Source organism: Chionomys nivalis, chromosome 13, assembly GCF_950005125.1.
Source record: "Chionomys nivalis chromosome 13, mChiNiv1.1, whole genome shotgun sequence".
NCBI lineage: Eukaryota > Metazoa > Chordata > Mammalia > Rodentia > Cricetidae > Chionomys > Chionomys nivalis.
The window spans coordinates 42,543,570-42,566,418 of record NC_080098.1 but is presented as its reverse complement, the minus strand read 5'-3'; the positions used below and the strand labels follow the sequence as shown (position 1 = coordinate 42,566,418).

General features: G+C 44.2%; 1 protein-coding gene and 9 non-coding genes across 10 annotated transcripts; 8 read left to right on the top strand and 2 right to left on the bottom strand.

Annotated features, from left to right (window-relative positions):
* The first annotated feature begins 6,440 nt into the window (after positions 1 to 6,440).
* Positions 6,441 to 6,512, top strand: Trnaa-cgc (transfer RNA alanine (anticodon CGC)). The gene has a single exon. It is a non-coding gene; the product is annotated as a tRNA-Ala (tRNA).
* A 597-nt stretch (positions 6,513 to 7,109) lies between these two features.
* On the top strand, positions 7,110 to 7,183 carry Trnai-aau (transfer RNA isoleucine (anticodon AAU)). The gene has a single exon. It is a non-coding gene; the product is annotated as a tRNA-Ile (tRNA).
* A 1,205-nt stretch (positions 7,184 to 8,388) lies between these two features.
* Trnap-agg (transfer RNA proline (anticodon AGG)) lies at positions 8,389 to 8,460 on the top strand. The gene has a single exon. It is a non-coding gene; the product is annotated as a tRNA-Pro (tRNA).
* A 400-nt stretch (positions 8,461 to 8,860) lies between these two features.
* Trnak-cuu (transfer RNA lysine (anticodon CUU)) lies at positions 8,861 to 8,933 on the bottom strand. The gene has a single exon. It is a non-coding gene; the product is annotated as a tRNA-Lys (tRNA).
* Positions 8,934 to 10,676: 1,743 nt separating this feature from the next.
* Trnay-gua (transfer RNA tyrosine (anticodon GUA)) lies at positions 10,677 to 10,764 on the top strand. The gene is given in 2 exon segments: positions 10,677 to 10,713; positions 10,729 to 10,764. It is a non-coding gene; the product is annotated as a tRNA-Tyr (tRNA).
* Positions 10,765 to 12,327: 1,563 nt separating this feature from the next.
* Positions 12,328 to 12,400, bottom strand: Trnaa-agc (transfer RNA alanine (anticodon AGC)). The gene has a single exon. It is a non-coding gene; the product is annotated as a tRNA-Ala (tRNA).
* A 2,234-nt stretch (positions 12,401 to 14,634) lies between these two features.
* On the top strand, positions 14,635 to 14,731 carry Trnay-gua (transfer RNA tyrosine (anticodon GUA)). The gene is made up of 2 exons: positions 14,635 to 14,671; positions 14,696 to 14,731. It is a non-coding gene; the product is annotated as a tRNA-Tyr (tRNA).
* Positions 14,732 to 16,543: 1,812 nt separating this feature from the next.
* Positions 16,544 to 16,629, top strand: Trnay-gua (transfer RNA tyrosine (anticodon GUA)). The gene is given in 2 exon segments: positions 16,544 to 16,580; positions 16,594 to 16,629. It is a non-coding gene; the product is annotated as a tRNA-Tyr (tRNA).
* An 859-nt stretch (positions 16,630 to 17,488) lies between these two features.
* Positions 17,489 to 17,575, top strand: Trnay-gua (transfer RNA tyrosine (anticodon GUA)). The gene is given in 2 exon segments: positions 17,489 to 17,525; positions 17,540 to 17,575. It is a non-coding gene; the product is annotated as a tRNA-Tyr (tRNA).
* A 1,916-nt stretch (positions 17,576 to 19,491) lies between these two features.
* Abt1 (activator of basal transcription 1) lies at positions 19,492 to 21,777 on the top strand. The gene is made up of 3 exons (XM_057787373.1): positions 19,492 to 19,788; positions 20,267 to 20,466; positions 20,623 to 21,777. Exons 1-3 carry the CDS (start codon positions 19,527 to 19,529, stop codon positions 20,983 to 20,985), a joined length of 825 nt encoding a protein of 274 aa, XP_057643356.1. The 5' UTR covers positions 19,492 to 19,526; the 3' UTR covers positions 20,986 to 21,777.
* Positions 21,778 to 22,849: the final 1,072 nt, after the last annotated feature.

The window sequence follows — 22,849 nt, the reverse complement described above, 5'->3', positions numbered from 1 at the left end:
TTGTCTTTCTGGGTCTGGGTTACCTCACTCAATCTGATGTTTTCTAGCTCCATCCGTTTGCCTGCAAATTTCAAGATGTCATTGTCTTTTTCCACTGTGTATTACTCCATTGTGTAAATGTACCACATTTTTCTTATCCATTCTTCGGCCGAGGGGCATTTAGGTTGTTTCCAGGTTCTGGCTATGACAAATATTGTTGCTATGAATATAGTTGAGCACACGTCCTTGTGGTGCAATTGAGCATCCTTTGGGTATATACCTAAAAGTGGTATTGCTGGGTCTTGAGGTAGGTTGTTTCCTAATTTTCTGAGAAATCGCCACACTGATTTTCAAAGTGGATATAACAGTTTTGCTTAGTCAGAAAGTGGCTAAATGTCTTTTCTAAGATTGATACCACGTTCAAAGATGTAATCAATATTCAATGAACTATTTTGCCCAGACAATAATTAAAATGCATAAGAAAATAAGTTATAGTAGGTTTCTTGTTCTAATAAAAGATAAGCCTTGAAGTCTTTATCGTTTGTCAAACACTGTGTATGACCCCCGTGAGCTGACGACCTCTCACTTCAGACTAGCTAAGAGAGGGAGGCCTGTCAGGCCTCACCTCCAGCCGCAGGACTGCGGCTCACACCTTCTGCAACCCGTAAAGTGTCCTAGGAGGTAGGGTCGCCGCCGGTTGCTTCTCACTTGAAGTGGAAAGGGAGTTTTGGAGATCATTATGAGCCACCAAGGAAGCCCTTTGGAGATGGGATGTTGAGAAAGGACTGATGTAATTTAGTGGGATCACGGTAACCACGCCAGCTGAAGAAAAGGTATGGGGGGCTGAGCGCAAATACAGAAAGTGTTTCCCTTCTCCAGGGCCAATACCTCAGGTTCAAAGCAAAAAACTGCTGGACACTCAGCGTGATTCATGCCAGGCACGCAAGTGCTCAAAGTTGAAACAAATCAGGATGCTATTTATGAATTTACAGACAGGATGAGCCTGTGAGACAATAAAAAAGTCTTTCATTCATTCATCCTTCCTTCTTTCTTCCTTTGTAATGTTTTCTTTTTAATAGACACATTACTGTACATATCTGTACTGTACAAGCTGAGGTTTTAATATGTGTATACAATACCTAGTAACATGATTGGTAGTAACTTCAGATGTCTGACATTTATGTTAATGCCTAAAATCTTTTCTACCAACGTCTTTGAAATACTCAATTAATTGCCAAGCATAGTCACCTGTACTATATAGAACACTGCAGACGGTCCTTCCGGTTCGCACTTCAGGAATATTATCTGTGTATATTCATGCATGCATATGTGAAGTCGTGCACCGTGGCAAATAATACATCTAATATTCATCCTTCAGAGTCTGTGCTGCCATGGAAGGCTAACTTCCATGATTACCTTCCCCGTCTCTTTGTCATTGTTCCTTTATGCCGGAAACTATAATGGTTGAATTTGCCCAACACTGTAATCACTTGAATCAGACAGTTTCACAATGGTATCTTGCAACTTTCTTAATTTACTCAGAGAAACTAAATTCTTTGGGGGGGGGGGAGAAGGAAGAGCAGTTTATAGTTAAAATTTACACTAATAATTCACAATCTTTTTAAAACGCGGTTTCTTAAGTCAAGGTGGCCCACACCTTTAAACCCAGTACTCAGAATGAAAGTTCTCCAGGATTTTCTCATGAAAAACCAGATGGTGCCTGGTAATCATGTTAGCTGTCTAGCTTAGTCCATACAAGAAGTTGTGTAATATGCATTCCTATTCTTCTGTAATCAAAATTGTCAATAAAAACTTTGTGTGTAGTAAAAAAAATTGTACTAGCTCGTATTAATTATGCATTATGTTTCATAATGACATTTCATCCATGTATATAATGTCACTTGATGATCACATACCTCCCTTACCTTCTGTTATCTCCCTCTCACTTGTGATAATTCCTTTTTCCCCAGCTAGCCGCCCCTGTTCCCCACCACCCGGTTGCATACATAGATGTCTGTGCATGTGTGTGTGTGTGTGTGTGTGTAAGAGTTTCATCGTGGTTGGTTAGAGGATCATAAAAGAGAGTTGTCTATAGGAATATGGCATCTTTATCCCTTTTTCTCAGCAACTCAGCTGTTGAACTGTGTATAAATTTGCAGGAACAGGGGTCATTCTGCTTTTCTTCCACCTACTCAGGTGTGCTTTCTCTCTCTCTCCTGGTGGTTTTGATAGAATTAATCACATGAAAAATTGATAGAGTGTAAGATTAGACTAGACTGCAGTGCTGGAACTTTCTCTGCACACTTCATGCTATTCTGCTTTCCTTAGGAAATACTGAGTACAGGACAGATGGGGAGAGAAATAAAGTCCCACCACAATGATGTCTGCTCATTCAATCACCAGGGCTCCGATGGTAGGTGCTAGGAGCTATGTTGGGTGTTAGGTCCACCAGGGGTGTGCAAAGATGGGGGACAGACCGCCAAAGTCTATTAAGCCAGAAGCAAATTTTATCCCAAGGAAAAAAATTTTAAAAAAATCTCCATGGGTCACAAAAAACTTATCAACTTGCTGAGACCACAGCCAGAGATGGATTCCTAAGGTTGTAGCAAAAGATGGTTTCCAAACTCTCCCTTTTATAGCAAGAAGCAAAGCATTATAGGCATGAACAAAGGAAGTTTTAAAAATTTGAGGTAAAACTCAGATACAAAATGTTCTTTGCAATTTCCATTAACAGAGTTTTTTTTTTTTTTTAGTTGCACTGTGTTTGTATTTACGTCATTGTTCTTCCCTGGCATCCCCTGAAGTTTACCAAATCCCTGCACTCTCCTGATGCTGCTAGTTTTGTGTGGGTAAGGTACGGGAAAAATGCACAACCAAAACGGTACAGCTCACATCAGTTGCTGCTGGTCATGAGTACCCTGGGGCGGGTATCTAAAAGCTGATCCTCAGTATGCAGAGCTTACCTCAGTTTGCAGAGGGCAGCTTCAGCCTTGCAGACAGAGCTATTGGCTGTAGAGCAAAGTAACCCACTGTTAATAGTTAATCCTTCAGCTGCTGACAGCCTGCTCTCATCCTCCTAGGCTTATACTTTATATTTCTTTATTTCTACATTCTTATTTCTGGAATCTACATTTCTGTATTCTTATTCTTGGACTCTTGGGCAGGGCCGTGGGTGTACTGTAGAGAAAGATCCCACAGAGCCAGTGCATCTGGCTTGAATTCTGGAGTGTTGTTAACACCTCGTGGCTGAACTACCTTTTGTGATTGTTACCTTTCGTTTCAAGTGTTTAATTCTTATCTGGGTCCTTCCTGAAGGATCCTAGTGTCTTTGCAAAGCTTAGTTCTGAGAGTACTTAGCCAACCAAGCAATCTCATGGTTAAGAATTTTACTTGGGCAAATGGTTCCTTCAAACAACTCCAGATAAGGGGTTTTGGTATGCAGAAATTGACTTGCTAAGAGGTATAAATTTTGTGACAATAAAAAGGCCTTTTCCAAAGGTCCGGACAGCAAGTTCACTAGAAGCTGGCTCCTCTGTTGCTGATTGCTAAGCCTGAATCACAGTCTGAAGTGACTACCTTGTTTGGCAGACTGCATAACCCAGACATCGACAGCACACAAAGATCAGTCAGACTCCAGCCCATCCCTGTGAACACTCAGACACAGCCCCTGAGTCCGGACGATGTGAGGAGACAGGCTGGGGGGAAACTTCCCAGAAGAGAACATGCTTTTCAAGAGTAATTCCTGCTGTAGTCACTGAACATTTAGAGCTTTGATTTTGTGCCAGTATGGCAGGCCCATGGGCTTTTCTCTCACCAGAGAGAGAAATCATGGGCTCACTTCATAGTGTGGAAAGCTAGCTCATTTGCGGACAGGCTTTTCCAAAAGGAAAGTGAAGAAACGCATGACTATGCTCCATGGTTTCTAGGATACCCCCATAGCAGAAGGAAATTTGCATGCTTCTCTTTATGTTACCTTTGGAACAGTTAAGCTGAAGTTAGAAGAAATGCAAGAGGCAGTGGGTGGTGGGACTGGGAGTGTAGCTCCGTGAAGGAGCTTGTCTCATAGGTACTGGGTAGAATGTGCCTGTGACCCCAGGACTAGGAGGAGGAAGCAGAAGGGTCTCAAGTCCATAGCAAGTTTGAGGTCAGGCTGTGCAAAGATTAAACCCATTCCTTTGCTAACTAGAAATTAATAACTATTTTTTTAAAGAAGCAAAGCAGGAAATCCACAGTCCCAGGCAAAGCCAGTTCCACAAAAACTTTTTTTTTTCACATGGAATTTCAGATTTTATCCAGTTTGCTTTGAATCTTTTAGGAAATGTGCTATTTGGACTTCACAGAAACTTTGTGTTGATCCTTGAATGGTTGAATACAGAGGAAGGCACCAGAAATAGAGATTTCCTAACAGTAAAATAGACTGCTTCATTCTGGTCAGCAAGTCAGAACTGTCTAGGAGGACATGGAACAGCTGCCCACTTAGATGAAGACAAAATAGTGAAAACCAGTTTAATAGCACTGGCTGTTCTTACAGAGGATGTGGATTCTGTTCCCAGCATCCACATGGTAACTCAACTGTCTGTAGCTCCAATGTCAGGGGATCCATACCCTCTTCTGGCCTCCTCTGGCACCAGACACTTGAGAAGTGCACAGACATACATGTAGGCAAAACACCCATGCATATAAAATTTAAAAATTAGATATTAATAATAATAAATAAAAATAAACCAAGCCCTTGGGAAGCAGAGGCAGGCAGATCTCTGTAGGTTCAAGCCAGCCTGGTCTACATAGAGAGTTCCATGACTGGAGACCCTGTCTCTAATACTTGCCCCCAAATATATATGATAACATATTATGTTATATATTATATATTTATATATTAAAATGTAGTATAATATATATTTGAGGGCCAGTATATATATAATAAACAGATATATGGGCAAGTATATATAATAACCATATATATATATGGTTATTAAGATAAGACAATTGTCAGTAGCTACAAAAAGACAAGAGCTTTTGAATGGTAGCATGGGTGTAGAAAAGACTTTCCAAAAAATCTCCAAAGCTTCCCTCTTCCCACCCTTAAACATTATAAAGTACACGAATTATGAAGGATGTGTAAGGAAGGATAGGCATCCGAATGCCTATCTTTTAGAATTTAAGTAGATGGTCCTATTATGGGGAAGAAGGAATATATGATGAGGAGGAGGATGGGGAGACTGACGGACTGTGAGGGGCCTGGGAAGGAGCCTCAGACCTGGAATAGCAGCACTCAGGAAGGGAATTTAACAAGATCCTGATCCAGCCCAATGTCCATTACATTGTGAGTTAGAGGCCATCCTGGGCTATATAGACCCTGTTTCAAAAGAGCTAGCTAACCAGGGCCAGAGTGCGTCAACGTGAGGAGCCAAGGCTGATGAACTAAGTTCCAACCGCAGGGTCCATACGGCGGAAGGAAAGAACAGGAAACAGTTTGTTGACAAAGATGCGGAGTATCAGTATTTGTACTTTGGTTCTCCGGATCCAGTTCACAGAAGAGAACACTAACAAAGCTATGGGACCCTGTACATGTAGTGAGTTTGGGGAAGGAACTACAAAGTTGGGAATCCCATTTCTTAGAAAGCAAGCAGTAAGTGTAACTTGCCCACTGCTATGGAGACATTGTTTTCTAAGGCTGTTTGTTTTGTAATCGTTCTCGAAAAGAATCTGGAACAAAGAGAAATCAGTTTGTCAACAATAAAGCACGGAGATATGAGACTCACAGAGAGCTGTCTCCCAACAATGAATTAATTGTTCGCAGTAAGGGAGTTTTCTGTGTTTGAAACCAACCAAGCTCACGAGCACACAGATTTAGAGGTCAAGAGAATGGGGAAAATCGGTAATATGTCTCTTACTGTAATCCACTGCCTCCAGTATATGAATTGTTAGACTAGAGGAATTGAGGACGATGAACATTATACTATGCTTTACCGCATATATTCCCCTCGCGCGCGCGTGTAGTATATATATGTATGGAATTATGTTAGTTGAGACCTAACAACGCCCACATTGTATTCCTAGGTTTTTTCCCCAGAACAATACCAATACTTTACATGTGGGCCCAAGCAAAATCATTTTCAAACTTCTGCTGAACCTTGTAAGTGAGCAACTGAATTGTTTAGGTCTACACTTTTTGAATATGATATGAGAGGTGGAAGAGGTGTGGAAGCTTTTGAAAAAAAATGGAAAAGAAAGAAGCTTAAATAAGAGTTCTCTCCTTTTTCTCGTCGAATTCCTAGGTGGTTCTTTTATACAGGTAGTGAAATGACCAGTATCAATGGCTAAACGGTATCCTGTACTTTAAAAGCCAGTGACTATTATCTCTCTAACCATTTCAAGATTTTTTTCCCAAGATTTTGTTTTGTGCAGAAAAAGCGATTTCAAAAATTGGAAGGATCCTCAAAGCCCATTTGGCAGCGGCTGGGGATGTAGCTCAGTGGTAGAGCGCATGCTTCGCATGTATGAGGCCCCGGGTTCGATCCCCGGCATCTCCAGTTCTATTTTGCCTCTTCAAACAGGATACCTAACATTTTAAGATTTCAAATCATTACATATTACGTCCTGCACTACATATATTTTCTACAATATTATTGTTTTTAGCTACAGCTAATAGAGCCGGATGCTAGCACCGAGGGGCCTAGTATTGCTTTAAGGTCTTTTAGTATCATTTTATCTGAAACAAATGTATCCTAGAGCGTCGAAAACTACACCACCATGCATAATGAGAGTAACAAAGAATTCTGGAAAATGAACCGTTTTCCAGAATGAATGGTTATTTGTGGTGTTTGGCTGGCTAGGGCAGAAGTAATATTGTTTTGAAATAAAAAACGAGATGTCACTAATCCAATATTTCATGGCACAAATAAAAGTTCAGTATAGAACTGAGAAAACGGAGAAAGTCTAGTTCCTTGAGGGCAAATCCGGGTGCCCGAATATACCAACATAATTTTCCAACAAAACCGAGAAAGAAAAAAAAAAACAAAAAAACAAACAAACAAACAAAAAAACCAAACAAAAAAAACCAACAACAAAAAAAAAACAAATACAGCATAAACTTGTTATGATAATTTTGGAGAGCGGCTAGCATTACCGGCCGGTTAGCTCAGTTGGTTAGAGCGTGGTGCTAATAACGCCAAGGTCGCGGGTTCGATCCCCGTACGGGCCAGTTGTACCTTTTGCTGCATCTGGCCTTGAAAAATGAACTGTATGAAATTTTCCAGAGGGAAAAGCAAATTGTTCAAGAATTAGTCTTACAGGACAGCTGTTACAATCAGGCTGCAAATGTTTTGCAGCGGGTCCGTCTCACTACGCTAAACTGTAAGAGACTCATTTTCCCTAGTCAGAGTGTATGTAGCTTCACTGTTGCTCAGTAGCTTCACGTTGAGACTGGCAGAACAGTGCAGTGTATCTTTCGAGTTGAGTCTGAGTTCGTTAGAAGGAAAAAGGTTCTCACCGCTTTGTTGAGGGCTTGAACCTTGACAAGGTTAGTGTGAGCAGACTACTCTGCCTGTCTCCGCTGGGGCGAGACTGGGGAAGGAACCCCTCGCCTCTCTCTCTCTCTCTCTCTCTCTCTCTCTCTCTCTCTCTCTCTCTCTCTCTCTCCCTCCCTCCCTCCCTCCCTCCCTCCCTCCCTCCCTCCCTCCCTCCCTCCCTCCCTCTCTCTCCCCTTCTCTCTTTCTCTTTTCAATAAGAAAAGGCTAAGCCCCATTCCGGAATCTGCTGTAGCCTGTCAGAGCGTTGATTTGGTTCGGTGAAACTAGGCGCCCCTTTGCTCAGTCTATTTCTTGACGTTTTTCCTCTCCTTTCACCAGACCCATTTTCCTTCTGTCTTTTTTCCAGGATTCCAATCCTATTAATCTCTACATTCCTTGGACAGTTGATTTTTCTGTTTATTCGTGAACTCCTGGCTGTATAGTAGTGAAGTTTTCCACCTTCGCAGTATCTTCCGAGGGAAAAATTCCCGGGTCAAGTCGTCTTGAGGTCCAGGTGGGTTTGCGGACGGTGCAGGCGGCTTCCCCACCAGCCTCCTACTGACACGTGTGACTCAGTGCTCACAAATGGGCCCTTTTGGGTTTTGTTTCCAGACAGCCATTAAGTAAATCTGAGAAGGAATTAGACTGTTCTTAATAAACGCTACGATTGTTTCTCTTACAAGGGTGGGTCAAGAGGTGTTTATACAGTCCTCAGAGATTTACCGAAGGAACTTCCTGAAGAGTCAAGTAACCAGGCTTATCGGAAATAACAAAAGGAAACAAAACAAAATATCACCAGAGTTAAAGGCAATAAAAATTATATTTACTGAACATCTTCTTAAGAGAAACAAATAGTTTGTTAAATAATTAAGAAAAGTAGCAAACAGCTGCTACCAGAGGCTCGTTGGTCTAGGGGTATGATTCTCGCTTAGGGTGCGAGAGGTCCCGGGTTCAAATCCCGGACGAGCCCAATTTTTGTCTTTCTGTCATTGAAAGTTTAAGCTCAGCTGTACCCATAATGGTAGCAGTGTCGCATTCTCTTTTGCAAGCCCGCTTTCTATGCACTCTTTTTGGTTTGTATCTTGAAATCTCATAATTAAAATCAGTTGTTTTCAGATTTGACTTTCACTTTTTCTTTCAGTGGGTCTCAGTCTCGCTAGGTCAGGAAGCTCTGCGCCGTCCAAAGTCAGGGGTTCTAAATTCTGCATGGCGCAACGTTCAGTACCATAACTGCTCGCAGTGATGTCGTAATTAGAATTGATTGTTTTAAAGTTACAGACTCTGAAAATAGTTTTTACTTCTATCAATAGTAATGAATTATATGGTAACGATACATAAAAATACAGAATTGTCACAAGTTTAAAAAGTTGCGCCCAACGTGGGGCTCGAACCCACGACCCTGAGATTAAGAGTCTCATGCTCTACCGACTGAGCTAGCCGGGCACATGTAGCAGCATGTCTCTACACTTTCATAGGAGAATGTGTATCCTTTTCGCCCCCTTAAGGTAGTTATGAATTGCAGTTTTTAATTTTATTTTGTCATTTACATTAGTTTTCTAGGTAAGCTGAAACTCTTAATAATAAAGAAATGCAGCAAATTATTACTCTGTATTCTACTTTACGTTTTCCTTCTTTTCCCATTCACGTTCACTAGTTTCCATCTTTTCTTTCCTATTTTTCCTTTCTTTTTATTTTTCTATCTTGATCTCTCTTTCTTCTTCTTCCTCCTCCCTCCCTCCCCCCCCACCCGCCCCCATTAACCACAGAATGTTTCCTGGATCACGGAGGCTTTTCCAGAGCCCATACCTTGCTGCTAACTTGACTTTGCGCACGGTCCTAGACGAGCTCAGTTCCGAAGGCCTCATCCAGGGCCCTCCCTCTCCGTGATCCACCAAAGCTTTCTGCTGGCGTTCTCACCACCTACCAAGTCGGCCGGCTTCCTTACTCTTATGTTAAGAACAGACCTAAAGGGGACAGGAATGCAGACCGGCTCGGTGAGGAGGCTTCTGTTGGTAGGTGATGAACTACCGCAGAGCCGCAGCCAAGTAGAGGTAAGACATCTATCTGATCACATGTCTGTCAGGAAGGCTGAGTCGGCTCGATTGCCTGTCAAATTCATAGCAAGAAACAGAACTATGTGGTTTGACGCATTTTCAATTGTTTTCAAAATTTGAAAGACCAAATTCATAGCCAAAGTTGGCTGGTAGGTAATCAAAGCGAAGGGGCTTCGATGGTAACGGTTACATCATTTCAAAAATCCAGTTAACACTCGACACCGCGTTAAACCTGTCAGGAGGCCATTGAGCTTGCCTTGCAAACACACCCACCTCTGAATGACCAGTCACCCTCCCCATCCTCTCCATCCAAGTCTTCTTTTTCCTTTGTCTAAGTATTGGGTCCCTAGAGGACAGGCCTTCGCACCCCCACTTGGTCTGTTTTGCACTCTTGCGGTTGAAAACAGGAACAAAACCAGGAACAATCTGTTGTTTTCAGCAATGTTTCTAAGGATGTTTACCCCTAAGCCATTGAGGGTTATATATACTAGTGAGAAAGTGGAATAAAGGCTTGTCTGCAGAACCTGGAGTTGTGCAGACTCAGAAGAACGACAGTTGCCGTGCTGGCGCGGCACCTAAGAACCTGAATATTAATGTCTCCATTTGATATGTCATGTCTCACCATAGTCTAGCCATTCCATTGAACAACAACAACTCGCATGCTCCCTATTCAGAAAGGCAGCTCCCTAGTTCTGGCAAACACAATCATGAATAGAAAACTAGAGGAGGGATTCCCTAGATCTGTTGATATTGCTCGAATGTACGCAGTGAAACTGGGACCCGAACATCAACAGTGGATTTAACCTACAGTGCAAAAAAAACCTGGCTGTTTAAGTTCACCACAATAAAAGTTGGTCCTCGCAAAGTCCTGAAGTTTTGTTTTCTTGGTTTTCAAACTCCCATTTTCTTCGGGGGCCAAGGCACTAAGTGACAGAAATTTGGTTTTGAGGAGGCACTAAGTTAAGAAAAAGAAGAAAAATGAAAGAGAGAGAGAGAGAGAGAGAGAGAGAGAGAGAGAGAGAGAGAGAGAGAGAGAGAGAGAGAGAGAGAGAAAACTCTTACACAATGAATAAGACACAGGGTCTAATGACACAGAGATGGCATCCCCAGTGGGGAGGAAATACACGTGGGCCCTTCGATAGCTCAGTTGGTAGAGCGGAGGACTGTAGTTGAATAATCCAGACATCCTTAGGTCGCTGGTTCGAATCCGGCTCGAAGGAGTCCCTACTTTTTGGCAATTTTTTTTTCTGTGCACCCTCTAGAGAATTGGGTGGCATCTTCAATATTTGAATCAGACTAACACTATTCTCGATGTACAGAGAAATGAATATAATTTTTAAAACTTGTTCACTGTAATAATTTTTAATGCTTGCAAGCAGGCTTCGACTTCATAGTTCACATAATCTTATCCCGTTGGAGATCCTTGTCCCTTGAGGACAGGAACCAGGAACATCTCGTCCGGGGTCTGGAGCCGGGAGTGCGCCCTCAAACCCCGCGCGAGGCCCTCGGGCAATCGGTGGTGCACACGCGCCCTCCAGTGGCCGGAGAGTTCTCAGCAGCCGAACCTCAGGCTCAAGCCGCAGCTGTCCAGTCTGCTTGGCTTTAGCGTTACGAAGGTTTGTTGTTGTTTGTTTTCAAGCAGCTGGGAAAACCTGGCGCATATCAGAAACAACCGGTGCTAATTTCAAAAGGTATGCAAATGATTTTAATGAGCTGCAAGGGCTTCTAAAACACTGCTAGGCTGATGTAGCAGCGGGTTTATCAGCCAGGAGTCTCCGGCCTGCCCTGGCAGTAAGGTGAGCCTTTGCTTTCAAAACAAAACAAAAGGCACTGCAAGAAAAGAAATGGCAGTTTTAGGAGAGAAATGCAAAAGGAGATTAAAAAAAAAAAAAAAAAACAACTCAGTTTCAGTAGAACGTATTTGCTAGTTTTGTGCTGATTCCATTAAAACTATGTTACTCCTGCTCTCAAAAATGTGATCTCAGATACAAAAATGTGATTCTCAGATACACTGTGGAAGACTGTCAAACAGAGCAAGTAAGACAACGTAATTGACAAAGGTTTTAGGTCGATCAGAAGTTGTGCAAGATTTCTTGCACCTTCCATCCCATGTGTCAGAACTTTTATTCTCGTAGCAAATTATTTTCAGTTTTCATTGTAAACCATAACGATCTTAAATTACCAACATGAAAAACCACGAGGTCGGCCTAGTTGCAGACCTGTCTGAGCTGGCAGCTCCGGAAGCTCTTGTGTTTTGAAAGTGTGTTGCGGGGGGAATCCAATTTTCTTTTCAAAGATAATGTTTGGGACTCGGATACAAAATGTATTAGATAGTCCTGGACTAGGCTTCTCTGCAAGGCACAGTAAGTTCCCACCCATTTCTTTCCATACCTTGTACGGTGTTCTGGGATGTTCTAGAACTGAAGGAAATAAGCAAACGACCTAGATTCAGACACACCTAGACTCCTCATCTTACTAACAAAGGGGAATGCTTTAAGACCTTGATAGGAAAAAGGAAAATAGTGAATAAAAAGATATTATCAAATAACTATTGCGAATGTAGACCTGCGAATTCTCTCAAAAGTAACAAAACTCCAGCTCTCCAAGTCGTGAGGGAAATCTCTCGAAGTCGGCCATTTCCTATAGAAGTGTGTGGCAACAAGCAGCCCCTCCCGAGAAGTTAAAAGGGGTCTTTAGAGTGAGCGAGTTGGTGCCTCCTGCAAGCTGCTCTTGCTCTGGCAAAATATGATTGGGGGGAAAAAAAACCCGAAGGGTGGAAAAACTGGAGAATGCGGGCATCGATCCCGCTACCTCTCGCATGCTAAGCGAGCGCTCTACCATTTGAGCTAATTCCCCACCTGGTGGTGCACGCTTGCTGCCTTGCTCCCTTTTCATATCTGGATGTAATTCAACACCAGACAGTATTTTCAATCCACCAAATAGAGACTTTCTTTTTCTCGGGGTTTAACGTTTGCTTTTAAAAGCCCAGTGAAATTGGGCAAGATGATAAAACTGAAATGGAGAAAGTGAAATGTCGCATTTAAGAAAGTTTTTCCTGGGCTGGGTGTGGTGTTCCGTAACCCCAGAACTGCAAGTAGGGAGAAGAAAGGTGTCCTGAGGCAGAAGGAAAATGGCCTCTTTGAGACCAGCTTGGGTTACCATAGCAAAACGAACTACATTATGGTTTGGTAGTCGCGGAACAGCTCCGGGGTGACTTCCACCCGGGACAGATGACAGACAGTACCGCCTGTTCGGCGGAGGGCACTGGGGTACGTTCAGGGGGGCAGGACGCGGAGATCACCCAAACAATGGTGCTGGGATTGGCGAGAAATTGACGCTGGGAACCTGTGTACACAACTCAGATGCCAGAGTGAAAATAAGCTTTCGGCCGAAAAATAACACTATAGTTTCCCAGGCGGTGAAGCTGGGCTTTGGCGCCCTGCATTCTTTCAGGAATATTCCACCACCTTCGGCTAGAAGTGTATATATATATATATATGGTTTCAGACTAGAGAAGTCCTTGCAAAAAGAGAGAAGTAGTAATTGCTTTTTCCTTCTGGACTTAGGGAGCTGGCAATGTCTAGCCCAGAGCCCTACCTCGGACCTGGAGGCCGAGTATCAGGTGGACCTCCAGGTCGTAGCTAGGGCTCTGGTGGTGAGCAGAGGGGTGGACTAGACATGGTCAGAGGCCTGACATCGATGAGAAGAACAGGTGAGACCCCCCAGTCAGTAAGCAGTCAGTAAGCCTTTTCTTCTGAAAGTTCATCAAAAGAGGCTTCCTCTTGTGAGCTTAAAGTTTATTTTATAAAAACTCATTAAAATCGGAGTAAGATAATAAAAATTGAAAGGGAGAAGATGAAACATATTTCAGCCACTGGTTCTTGAGCCGGTTGGGGCTGAGTTGGAGGCCCGCCTGGGCCATTTCCTGAATACCAGGCCAGTCAGAGCTGGAAAACAATCTCCTTTAAATAGGAATACATAATGAAGAAACAAATAGGAAAAGGAAAGAAAGAGAAACACACAACCAAAAACCGATCCTGTGTCTCTGAGCTGTGCAAGGCGCCCACACAAGCCTTTCCAGGGTCTTTAAACCTCCCTTAACGTTTGCTTTTCTCTTTTGCTTATTTATTACAGTCAAGGTTGACAAAAAGAAAATTACTTTCTGTGGAAAGAAGCTCCCTCCACATAAGAGATTTTAAATCTCAGATGCTAAAACTGTATTCCTATCTTTTTTTTTTTAAGATTTATTTATTTATTATGTACACAGTGTTCAGCCTCCATGTATACCTGCAGGCCAGAAGAGGGCACCAGATCTCATTATAGATGGTTGTGAGCCACCACGTGGAAGAGCAGTCAGTGCTCTTAACCTCTGAGCCATCTCTCCAGCCCCTGTATTCCTATCTTGCGGAACTATTATCCTCTCGTAGACTTGACTTGCTACTCACCACTGTCGAGATTCTTTCTCCTTACTGGGCAGAGACTGCCCACTCTGGCCAATATTTAACCTTCAAACGACACTGAGAAGTGTCGGCGAGCAATAGGAGCAGGGCAGTCCACTCCCAAGGCAGGCACGTCCCCATCTGCTGGCGTGGTTAAACTCGTGGCCCGAGGTCTTTAGCAGGAACAAGGTTTGGGTTTCCAGTAACACTGGGATGGGTGTTACCTTTCTAAACTCTCGATTTCCAGGGGTGCTCGAAGATGAGGAATGTTTTACAACCTACACTGAAGTGTTGACAGTTGTTAAATGGCACCACTTTCCCGACTTTCGGGAAGAAATGCCAGGGCACCAAAATGACCAAAGGCCATTGCTCTCCCCCACCCACCACTACCTTCCTCAGTTGTCTCAAAAATAATGCAACTGTATCATTTATCTAGCAAACCTGGACAAGTCTAAGAGGAAGGGCAGGCTACAGAATATCTAGAAGACAGCAAATCTTACTAGTTTGTTTTGTTTTTTATATATACTCATGAAACTATCAACATTATTATATAAAATATTCCAATTGTTTAAAGAAATTACTTTAAAAATAGTTATGGCAACTTAACAAAATAGAGATAATACAATATTCCCAAGAACAAGTCTTCCATCTCCTTCGATAGCTCAGTTGGTAGAGCGGAGGACTGTAGTGGAGTTTCTTCCTCTCCTGAGATATCCTTAGGTCGCTGGTTCGAATCCGGCTCGAAGGATGAGTGTTTTGATGGTAAGGAACGTAAAATTTAATAAGTCTCTAAAGCTTTAAGGGTCGTTTAGACAGACTCTGACAACCTGTCACTTACTGCCTCCTGGTTGCGCTAGTTTCTCTAATTTATACCCACTGGATATGTAGAATGTCAAGGGTCATCCTGCTCCCAAGACTTTATTTTTTCCCAGGAATCAGGACATAGGCGACAGCCAGTGGGGTCCTCTGCGGTCGGGACCAGTTGGTCTTGGCATAGGAAGAATCTTATGAGGCTATGCCAAGCATACCCCAAAGCAAAACATCAGTATCATTTCCGAGAGAAAGTCATCAGTTCAGTCCCTTTTGCACAGTGTGTCCCCAACACACTCCACCCACCTCCGACAGTACTACGCACACCTAAAATGTAAGATCCTCTCACTAGGGACCGTGAGATTGAGAAAAGGTCCCAGTGAGGTTATAAAAGAGGGACTGGTCTTCCTCCTCTTCCTCCTCCTTCCCACTACGGGCGAAGACGATTAACGTCTCCCAAAACGACAGCTGACGGGTATACTTATACTAGAATCCCAGGAACTGGAGAGGTTGAAGCAGGAGAATCTAGGCAGAGCCCGTAAATATCTGCTGCTTTTGATTTTGCTGTAGGTGTCTGCGTTTTGGTTTTTCTTTCTTAGAGGTTTTCTGGAGCACCTAGACCGCCTCAGCTCCCCACCCTCTCTCCTCTTCAGTCTCCAACACTAGCCGAAACCCAGAATCCTAGACATTGTTGTACGTGTCGCAGACCTCCAGAATGCTAGAAATATTTCCATAAATTCTATATGCTTTCCTTACCTCTCATAATTAATAAACTTTAAAATGTATAAATTTCAACAAATAAATAAAAGCTTCCCTGAACAGCTTGCCATGTTCTCCCACGGGACTCATTTTTCTGTCTTGGCACCAGGAAGCTAAGTGGCCCATAGGTGGTCTCTAGGCAAGCATAACAGCATACTTAAATATGGGATGTTTACATTTATTAACTTTGAGGTATATGTTATGTTTTGTTTATTTGTTCCAGTATAATTGTTCAATATACAAGGGTCACTCCATTCCTAAATACATGCAGTGCTGGCTAGGTTTTGTCAACTTGACACAGCTCGTCATCTGGAAGAAGTTTTGAAAATGCCTCTATCTGATTGACCTGTAGGCAAGTCTCTGCAGGCATTTCCACGATGAATTTTCATGATGAATAATTAATTTGGATGGTTCAGCCCGCTGTGGGTGGTGCCGCTGCTGGGCAAGTGGCCCTGGCTTGTGTAAGAAAGCAGGCCAGTAAGCAGCACATTATCTTCCGTGTTATCTGCTTCATTTCCTGCTCCCAAGTGCCTGCCTGCTTGAATTTCTGCCCATGTTTCCCTTATGATAGACTGAGCAAGATGTGTAAGTTAAATAAACCCTTTCCTCCCCAAGTCGCTTTTGGTCATAGCATTTTAACACAGTGAGAGGAACAGAACTAAAACACATGTCAAAAGCCTCTCAAGTTTTGTGTCTCATGCAGTTGCATTCACCCTTACCTTCATGCTTGTCTCTGAACTGGGCAATAGCCCTGTATCAGGATGCATTGTCTATGATATTGTTGCCATTTTCTCTCACTTTTAGCAAAGGGAGGAGGTCCTAGAGAGACAGGACAGCACAGTGGGACAATAAAAGCGATTTCCTAGTACCTTAAGAGACTTTCCTGGTAGCTGTCATTTTGAATGAATCCAAAAGTAGAATCCAAAAGTAGAACCAAACAACCGGCTATTCCATAAATCATCAAGTGCTTGACAGCTACTTTAAACAGCTTCCTTCGATAGCTCAGTTGGTAGAGCGGAGGACTGTAGGTGGTTAATTGATATCCTTAGGTCGCTGGTTCGAATCCGGCTCGAAGGAGGATTGTTTTAATAGCACAAGCACAGACTCAATGACAATTGAATTGACTCCATTGCCAAAAGATAGTATACACCGATATACTTAACCAAGATTTGGAGGCGATTTAAGTTCATGCATATAAACTACCTACAATTTCAACGTGATAACATTTTATAGATAAACATACTAGAAAGATTTTCATACATGTCACAATTTATAAATTTTTCATAATTCATATCCCCATACAAACATCCCTGGATTGCTTCTTGTTTTCCCGATGGTACTCATTTTTCTGTCTTAGGATCAGGAAGCTGAATGGCACCGTAGGTGCTCATTAGCCACGCACGACAGCATACTTAAAACGGAGTGTTTAAAATTACTGTTTGAGGTGTATGTGTAATGTTTCATTTATTTGCTTCATTACAGTTGTGCAAAATAGCAAGTTTCCCTCCTTTTCTAGATCCACGTTAAAGGTCTCTCGTGCACTTGTGTCTACCCCTGGTTTTCCTCGTTCAGAAAGGAGAGAATCACGCGTTTCTCTGGTGAAGTGGGCGACAGCTGTGCTCAGGATAGTATTGTCTGCTTAGGGTATCACTGTCATTTTCTCTCACTGTTAGCAGAGAAAGGAGAGCACAGCAGGGAAAGTGCATCAAGGGGATGATGTAGGAGCAGTTTTTGGAAATCTATGTGAAACACTTATGCAGTAAGAGCACACATCTCAAACATGTTCTTACACACCTGCGGGGTAATCATTAGCTAATTTTAGACTCTCTAGTACCTCAAAAACACTTCCTTATCATTTATTTTACAAGAACTCAGATGAATTGCAACAAATCTACCAGCTATTTATAAGTCTTAAAAAAAGCAGTGTTGACATGTTCCTTCGATAGCTCAGTTGGTAGAGCGGAGGACTGTAGGTGTGATGCTGGTAATCCTTAGGTCGCTGGTTCGAATCCGGCTCGAAGGAATTGTCTTTTGAAAATGGCTCACCATCCACTGGATTACCAGGATTTTAAAGGAAAATTGGAAAACACCGTGAACCAATGTCATGTGAACATACACAATTACAGAAGTTGGTGTGAAATAAGCAGATGCAATCAACAACCCCGTGAAATATTCGTGTTCATTCATTGACGAGTCAACGATTCTTCACGATCCTCTACTATATCCATACTTTAAAATATTAATTAAACTTTAAAAGGGTCTCTCTTGTAGGCCAGGCTGATTTGGAACTTCCTTTTTCCACCTCCCAAGAGCTGAGGATCACATGATGGCCGCCACTCCCGGTTGATTTGGCAATTAATATGTATAAACATTTCGTTAACAATAATTCCAAGCACACACAAAGTAGAGAAATAGCTTTAGGTGTTGCCATTTAGCCGCCGCGTGAGACACTCTGGCATCTTTTCCACATGTGCCCCGCCCCCCCGCCCCAGCTCTCAATGTTTCGTAGTAACTCTGTGAGGTGTTCTCAAGCGTCACCATTGCTGGTGAAGTAGTCAGTTAAAAATGAAAAGCAGGAGTCTGTTCTCCCCGCACACGAAAAGGAGCAGAGGTAGCCAACAGAAAATTATCTTCAATGAAAGCACCAAAACAAACCCCCGAGAAACCCAGGTTTAATTATTCGGCCTTCAGATGCACCTGAGTTTTACAAATAACGCCCGGAGCCTGCCGACACAGTTGTCCCGGCTTCAGTTCCCTATAATCTTCCTGGAGATGGAGGATGAGAAATTATGTCGGCCTCGGCGAGGGAACACTTAATCCTCAGAGTCGTCCTAGGCTCCGTGAAGCAGGAGGGACGGTTATTTCACGAAATCTAGCAGTATCGCTGGCGCCTCGGCTGCTGGCCTTAGGAGCCAGAGGCACCGCGGCTGTCACCGCGCTGGGTCCCAAGAGCAGGAGCCGGCCACTTAGCGGCGCAGGCGAGCGGCTGGTGCGAGGATCGCGCCCCCTGGAGGCTGCCCCGAGGCTGCGCAGGGTACTGACCTAAGAGCGGCCGGAGAGCAAAACTGAGCGACGCTACCCCTCACCCTTCGCTCATCAACTGGCAATAGAAATAGATTCGCGCACGACAGTAGTCAGAGAGAGGTCTTTAAATAACTAATACATTTAAAGATTCTAATATCCACCAAGTTAAATTTGAAGTCACCAGAGGCGCGTTTAAAATTTAAAAGGACAAACCCAATTACGATTCCAAAATTCTATGTGCAAGTCTATACGCGGCTTCAAAAGCTTTAATTTTAAAATGTTTAAAACTCAGTTGAAATTTCAAATAATGAAAACTTCAAAGCTCTGACTGAAATTTACAAGCTGAACTTCAAAAAGCTTTTTAAAAGATGAGTTATCCCCCTCAACCTTATTTACACCACCGTTCTAGAATAAAATACTGTTTTGGTCTCTGCAACACAAAACTCTCCCAAAAAATTCTGCAAAAAAAAAAACAAAAAAAAAACCGTGAGATGCACCAGGACACGTATTTGGTGCATGCACGCAAAAACATTCGTGCACATTAAAATATATATATATTAAAAATAGTTCTCGAGAGTTTGCCGCAGGCCGGGGTTGCATTCTGCAGGGACTCACTGCCGTGGCTCCGCCTCTTACTCAAGAGAGAAGTCTGTGGGGTCCGCCCCGCCCCCTGCCCGCCCCGCCCCCCGGCTCCGCCCCGCCCCAGACCCGGAATCCGGCTCTGAACTTCCATTCGCGTTCACCTTGTCGGCTCCGCTGCCTCGCAACCGACCACGCCATCTTTTGATTGGTATTCACGGGGTTGTCCCAGCCCCACGCTGCAGACCTGCATACGAATTTTACGTCATAGGCCACTTTTATTCCCCTCCCTGACCGCAGATCCGCTCGCAGGATATGCGTCATCGGGTAGCGACAGATTTACGGCTGTCGTGCTCCCCGCATCCGCCATCATGAAAGCCGCGGCGTTGGTGGAGGAGCGGAAGGCGCCGATGGAGGGAGGATCGCAGGACGAGGCAGAGGGGAATGCAGATGCGGCGGAGGAGCAGGAGGAGCCCGAGGAAGCGGACTGCGATGGCAGCAGCAAGAAGAAGAAGAGGGTAGTGCCGGGTATTGTTTACCTGGGACACGTCCCGCCGCGATTCCGGCCCTTGCACGTTCGCAACCTGCTCAGCGCCTACGGTGAGGTGGGACGCGTTTTCTTCCAGGCCGAAGGTAAGCCCTGCGTCGAAGGGAGAGGGTGGCGTTGCAGGCAGGTGAGCACAATTTATTGCAGGCTGTACACGCATGAGGCGTGGGAAGGACTTTCCCTACTAGCTGTGAAATCTGTACCATTCACGTCTCTTAGAAGGATGGGGCGGGGGAAGGAAAATGGAGAGGGTGGGCGGATAGAGTGCAGTAATAAGGCCTGAAAGATACCCCTGATGTTCATGTGGTCCCTGAAATAGTGTATGATTAGCCTCCTTCAGCCTCTTCTATCTCTTGACATGCGCAGTTTGGAGACAGGTAGGAACTAGGCTCTTGGTGTTCAGGGAGTTGCATTTGAAGAGAGAAATGAGTGAAAGGACAGCCTGCACCTTTTCCGTCAGCAGCTGTGAACTAACACCCGAGCTAGCAGGTTTGAACTTCTGACCAAGTGGAGGTGTGTCTCGGTGGATGCTTGACCAGGATGTTCGCTATGTTTGGCCCACAGACCGCTTTGTGAGACGCAAAAAGAAGGCAGCTGCGGCTGCAGGAGGGAAGAAGGCAGCTAAGTACAGCAAGGACTATACAGAAGGCTGGGTGGAATTCCGTGACAAGCGCATAGCCAAGCGAGTAGCAGCCAGTCTACACAACACGCCCATGGGTGCCCGCAGGCGCAGCCCCTTCCGTTACGACCTGTGGAACCTCAAGGTGAGATTCTAGGTTTCTCTGCCACACTTTCATTAGTCCCCCCAGCCCTCCCCAGGCACAACTGTCCCCCTTACTAGCTCTAAACAGCTCCCAGTTTCTTCTCCAGTTCTGGTTGGTCTTCCCTGTCCTGACCTTTTCTTGTTTTCCTGGCCACAGTATTTGCATCGTTTTACTTGGTCGCATCTCAGCGAACACCTTGCCTTTGAGCGCCAGGTACGGAGACAGCGCCTAAGAGCAGAAGTCGCCCAAGCAAAGCGAGAGACTGACTTCTATCTTCAAAGTGTAGAACGGGGAAAACGCTTCCTTGCAGCGGATGGGGATGCTACTCGCCCAAATAGCTCCTGGACATTTGCTCAACGTCCCACTGAGCAGGAGCTGAGGGCCCGTAAGACAGCACGGCCAGGAGGGCGGGAACGAGCTCGACTGGCAAACGCCCAGGACCAGGCCCGATCCAACAAAGGGCTCCTTGCCAAGATCTTTGGAGCCCCTCCACCTGCAGAGAGCAAAGAAGAACCATAGCCAGCAAGGGGCTCCTGGTGGAAAAGGAAGCCACTTTTACCTACCAGCCCTGCTCTCTGCTGGTCTGTCCCCCGCAGAGTGTAACCGACAGCCCAGGAAGATATTTTCTCTCTATTCCGCAGACCAAGAGTCTGGTAAAAAGGCCTTTTATTGTAGGCCTCTTTTACCTACCCTGATCAAATCCTGTAAGTGCCCAGTTGAGAACTTACTCTCCAGGTTGATTACTCCTTGAAGTGCCTGTTTTCTTTTGTTGGACTTCTGGTTGCCTGCCTCTTTCTCGGTGGGCTCCTAACAATCTCTGGCTTGAAAGTGTGGATTTGCCTTCCACTAGCGTAGCCATGACAAGCCCGTGTGGTCTGTGGTAGGCGGCAGGAATTGGCTTAGTGGCCCAACTTGAAGTTTTTGTTTGAAAATAAAAAATAATCAAAAGCTTCAGAGAAACCCTGTTTCAAAAAACAAAACGAAACAAAAAAATTGTGTGTTTAGTTTTTCAGGTGGGAATCGTTGAGTGAGTTTCAACTTCTTTTGAAGCCAAACTCAGTTACTCTGGTGCAGACATGGTGCAGACTCATGACTCATTTTGAGACAGGGCCTCAACAAGTGTTCAGGTTAGCTATGAGTTCATTCTGTGAGTTACTGGTAAGCCTTGAGCTAACTCTGTGGCCAGGTAGGCCCTGAACTTGAAATCCTGTCTCAGCCTCCCAAATAGCTGAGATTATAGGTGTATGTCAACAAACCTAGCTTCAATGTTATACATACATAATAAAATAATGTGTGTTCCTTTTCTTTGTACGATGTTTCTCATCTTGAAGTTATCATGAACCCTATCTTTTAAAATGTTTCAGTACTCATTTTGGTTTGTGCCTTATGTATAAAAATTATACACATGGTAAGAAAGATACTACTAGATGTAGGGAAGGAAGACAGCTGGTGTATGAGCCAGCTCTTCATGGGTCCTTTCCTCTCGCCTTTACAGCCCCTCTTCCTGTCTCCATTCCCCCTCCTCAGCCCTGTCCACACTGTGGCTCTGTCACACGAACCACCCTCCTCCGCACCTTCTGAGACTTCTCCAACAGCCTGACACCCTGGCCTCACTCCCTTCCCTACAAGCTCAGGTGCATTTCTTCTTTGAGAGCAAGTCGGATAGGATGTCAGGCTGGCTTCCCTGCTTCTGTGGGGCTGGAACACTGATTTCTGTCTGGGGTGGCATTCCTCCTATTTTACCGTAATTGTTATTTGCTTCCTTGGTGTTCTTAGGACCGAAGATCGAACTTTTATCTTTCACTCCTTAGGGTTTCAGTATGTTTGGCAAACTCTTTGAGTTGCTGTGAGGAGAGAGATTATAAAAATCCTGAAGAATATGTTCTGCACTTTACCTGTGATATTTACTTTGACAACCAGTTCGGGAACTACTATCTACTTATGACAATGGTAAGGAGTGGCAGAAAGTTCTTTGTCTTATAAAGAGTCACGTAGCTTAACGGGAGAGTTGCATCTTCATCTGTTTAAACCCACCTTTTCCACATTAAGCCTCTTGTACAGGAGCAATGGTAAGAGCAGGGTGAAAGTTAACGGAAAACACTCACCTGGTTCTGTGTGACTAGAGCACAGTAATGAGACATTGTTAGCTGGGCTTTGTGCACGCCTTTAATCTTGGGAGACAGAGGCTGGTAGATATCTGTGAGTTCAAGGTCAAGCTGGTTTACTGGTGAGTTCTAGGACTGCCAGGCCCTTGTCTGCTTCAGCCCTTCCGTCTTGCAAGCAGATGTTAACCTAGGGTAATTACTGTAGACACTGAGGGTGCTGCTCCAAGGAACGGACCAGGAAAAGGGGGGCAGCAGAACAAGCAGTGTGAGGAGCATCA

Bases quoted from the DNA above. Each gene is read 5' to 3' on its own strand.
- Abt1 (XM_057787373.1), top strand. From the start codon at position 19,527: ATGAAAGCCGCGGCGTTGGTGGAGGAGCGGAAGGCGCCGATGGAGGGA. The intron at 19,789-20,266 runs GTAAGCCCTGCG...TTTGGCCCACAG, and splicing joins CGTTTTCTTCCAGGCCGAAG to ACCGCTTTGTGAGACGCAAA. The intron at 20,467-20,622 runs GTGAGATTCTAG...TCCTGGCCACAG, and splicing joins ACGACCTGTGGAACCTCAAG to TATTTGCATCGTTTTACTTG.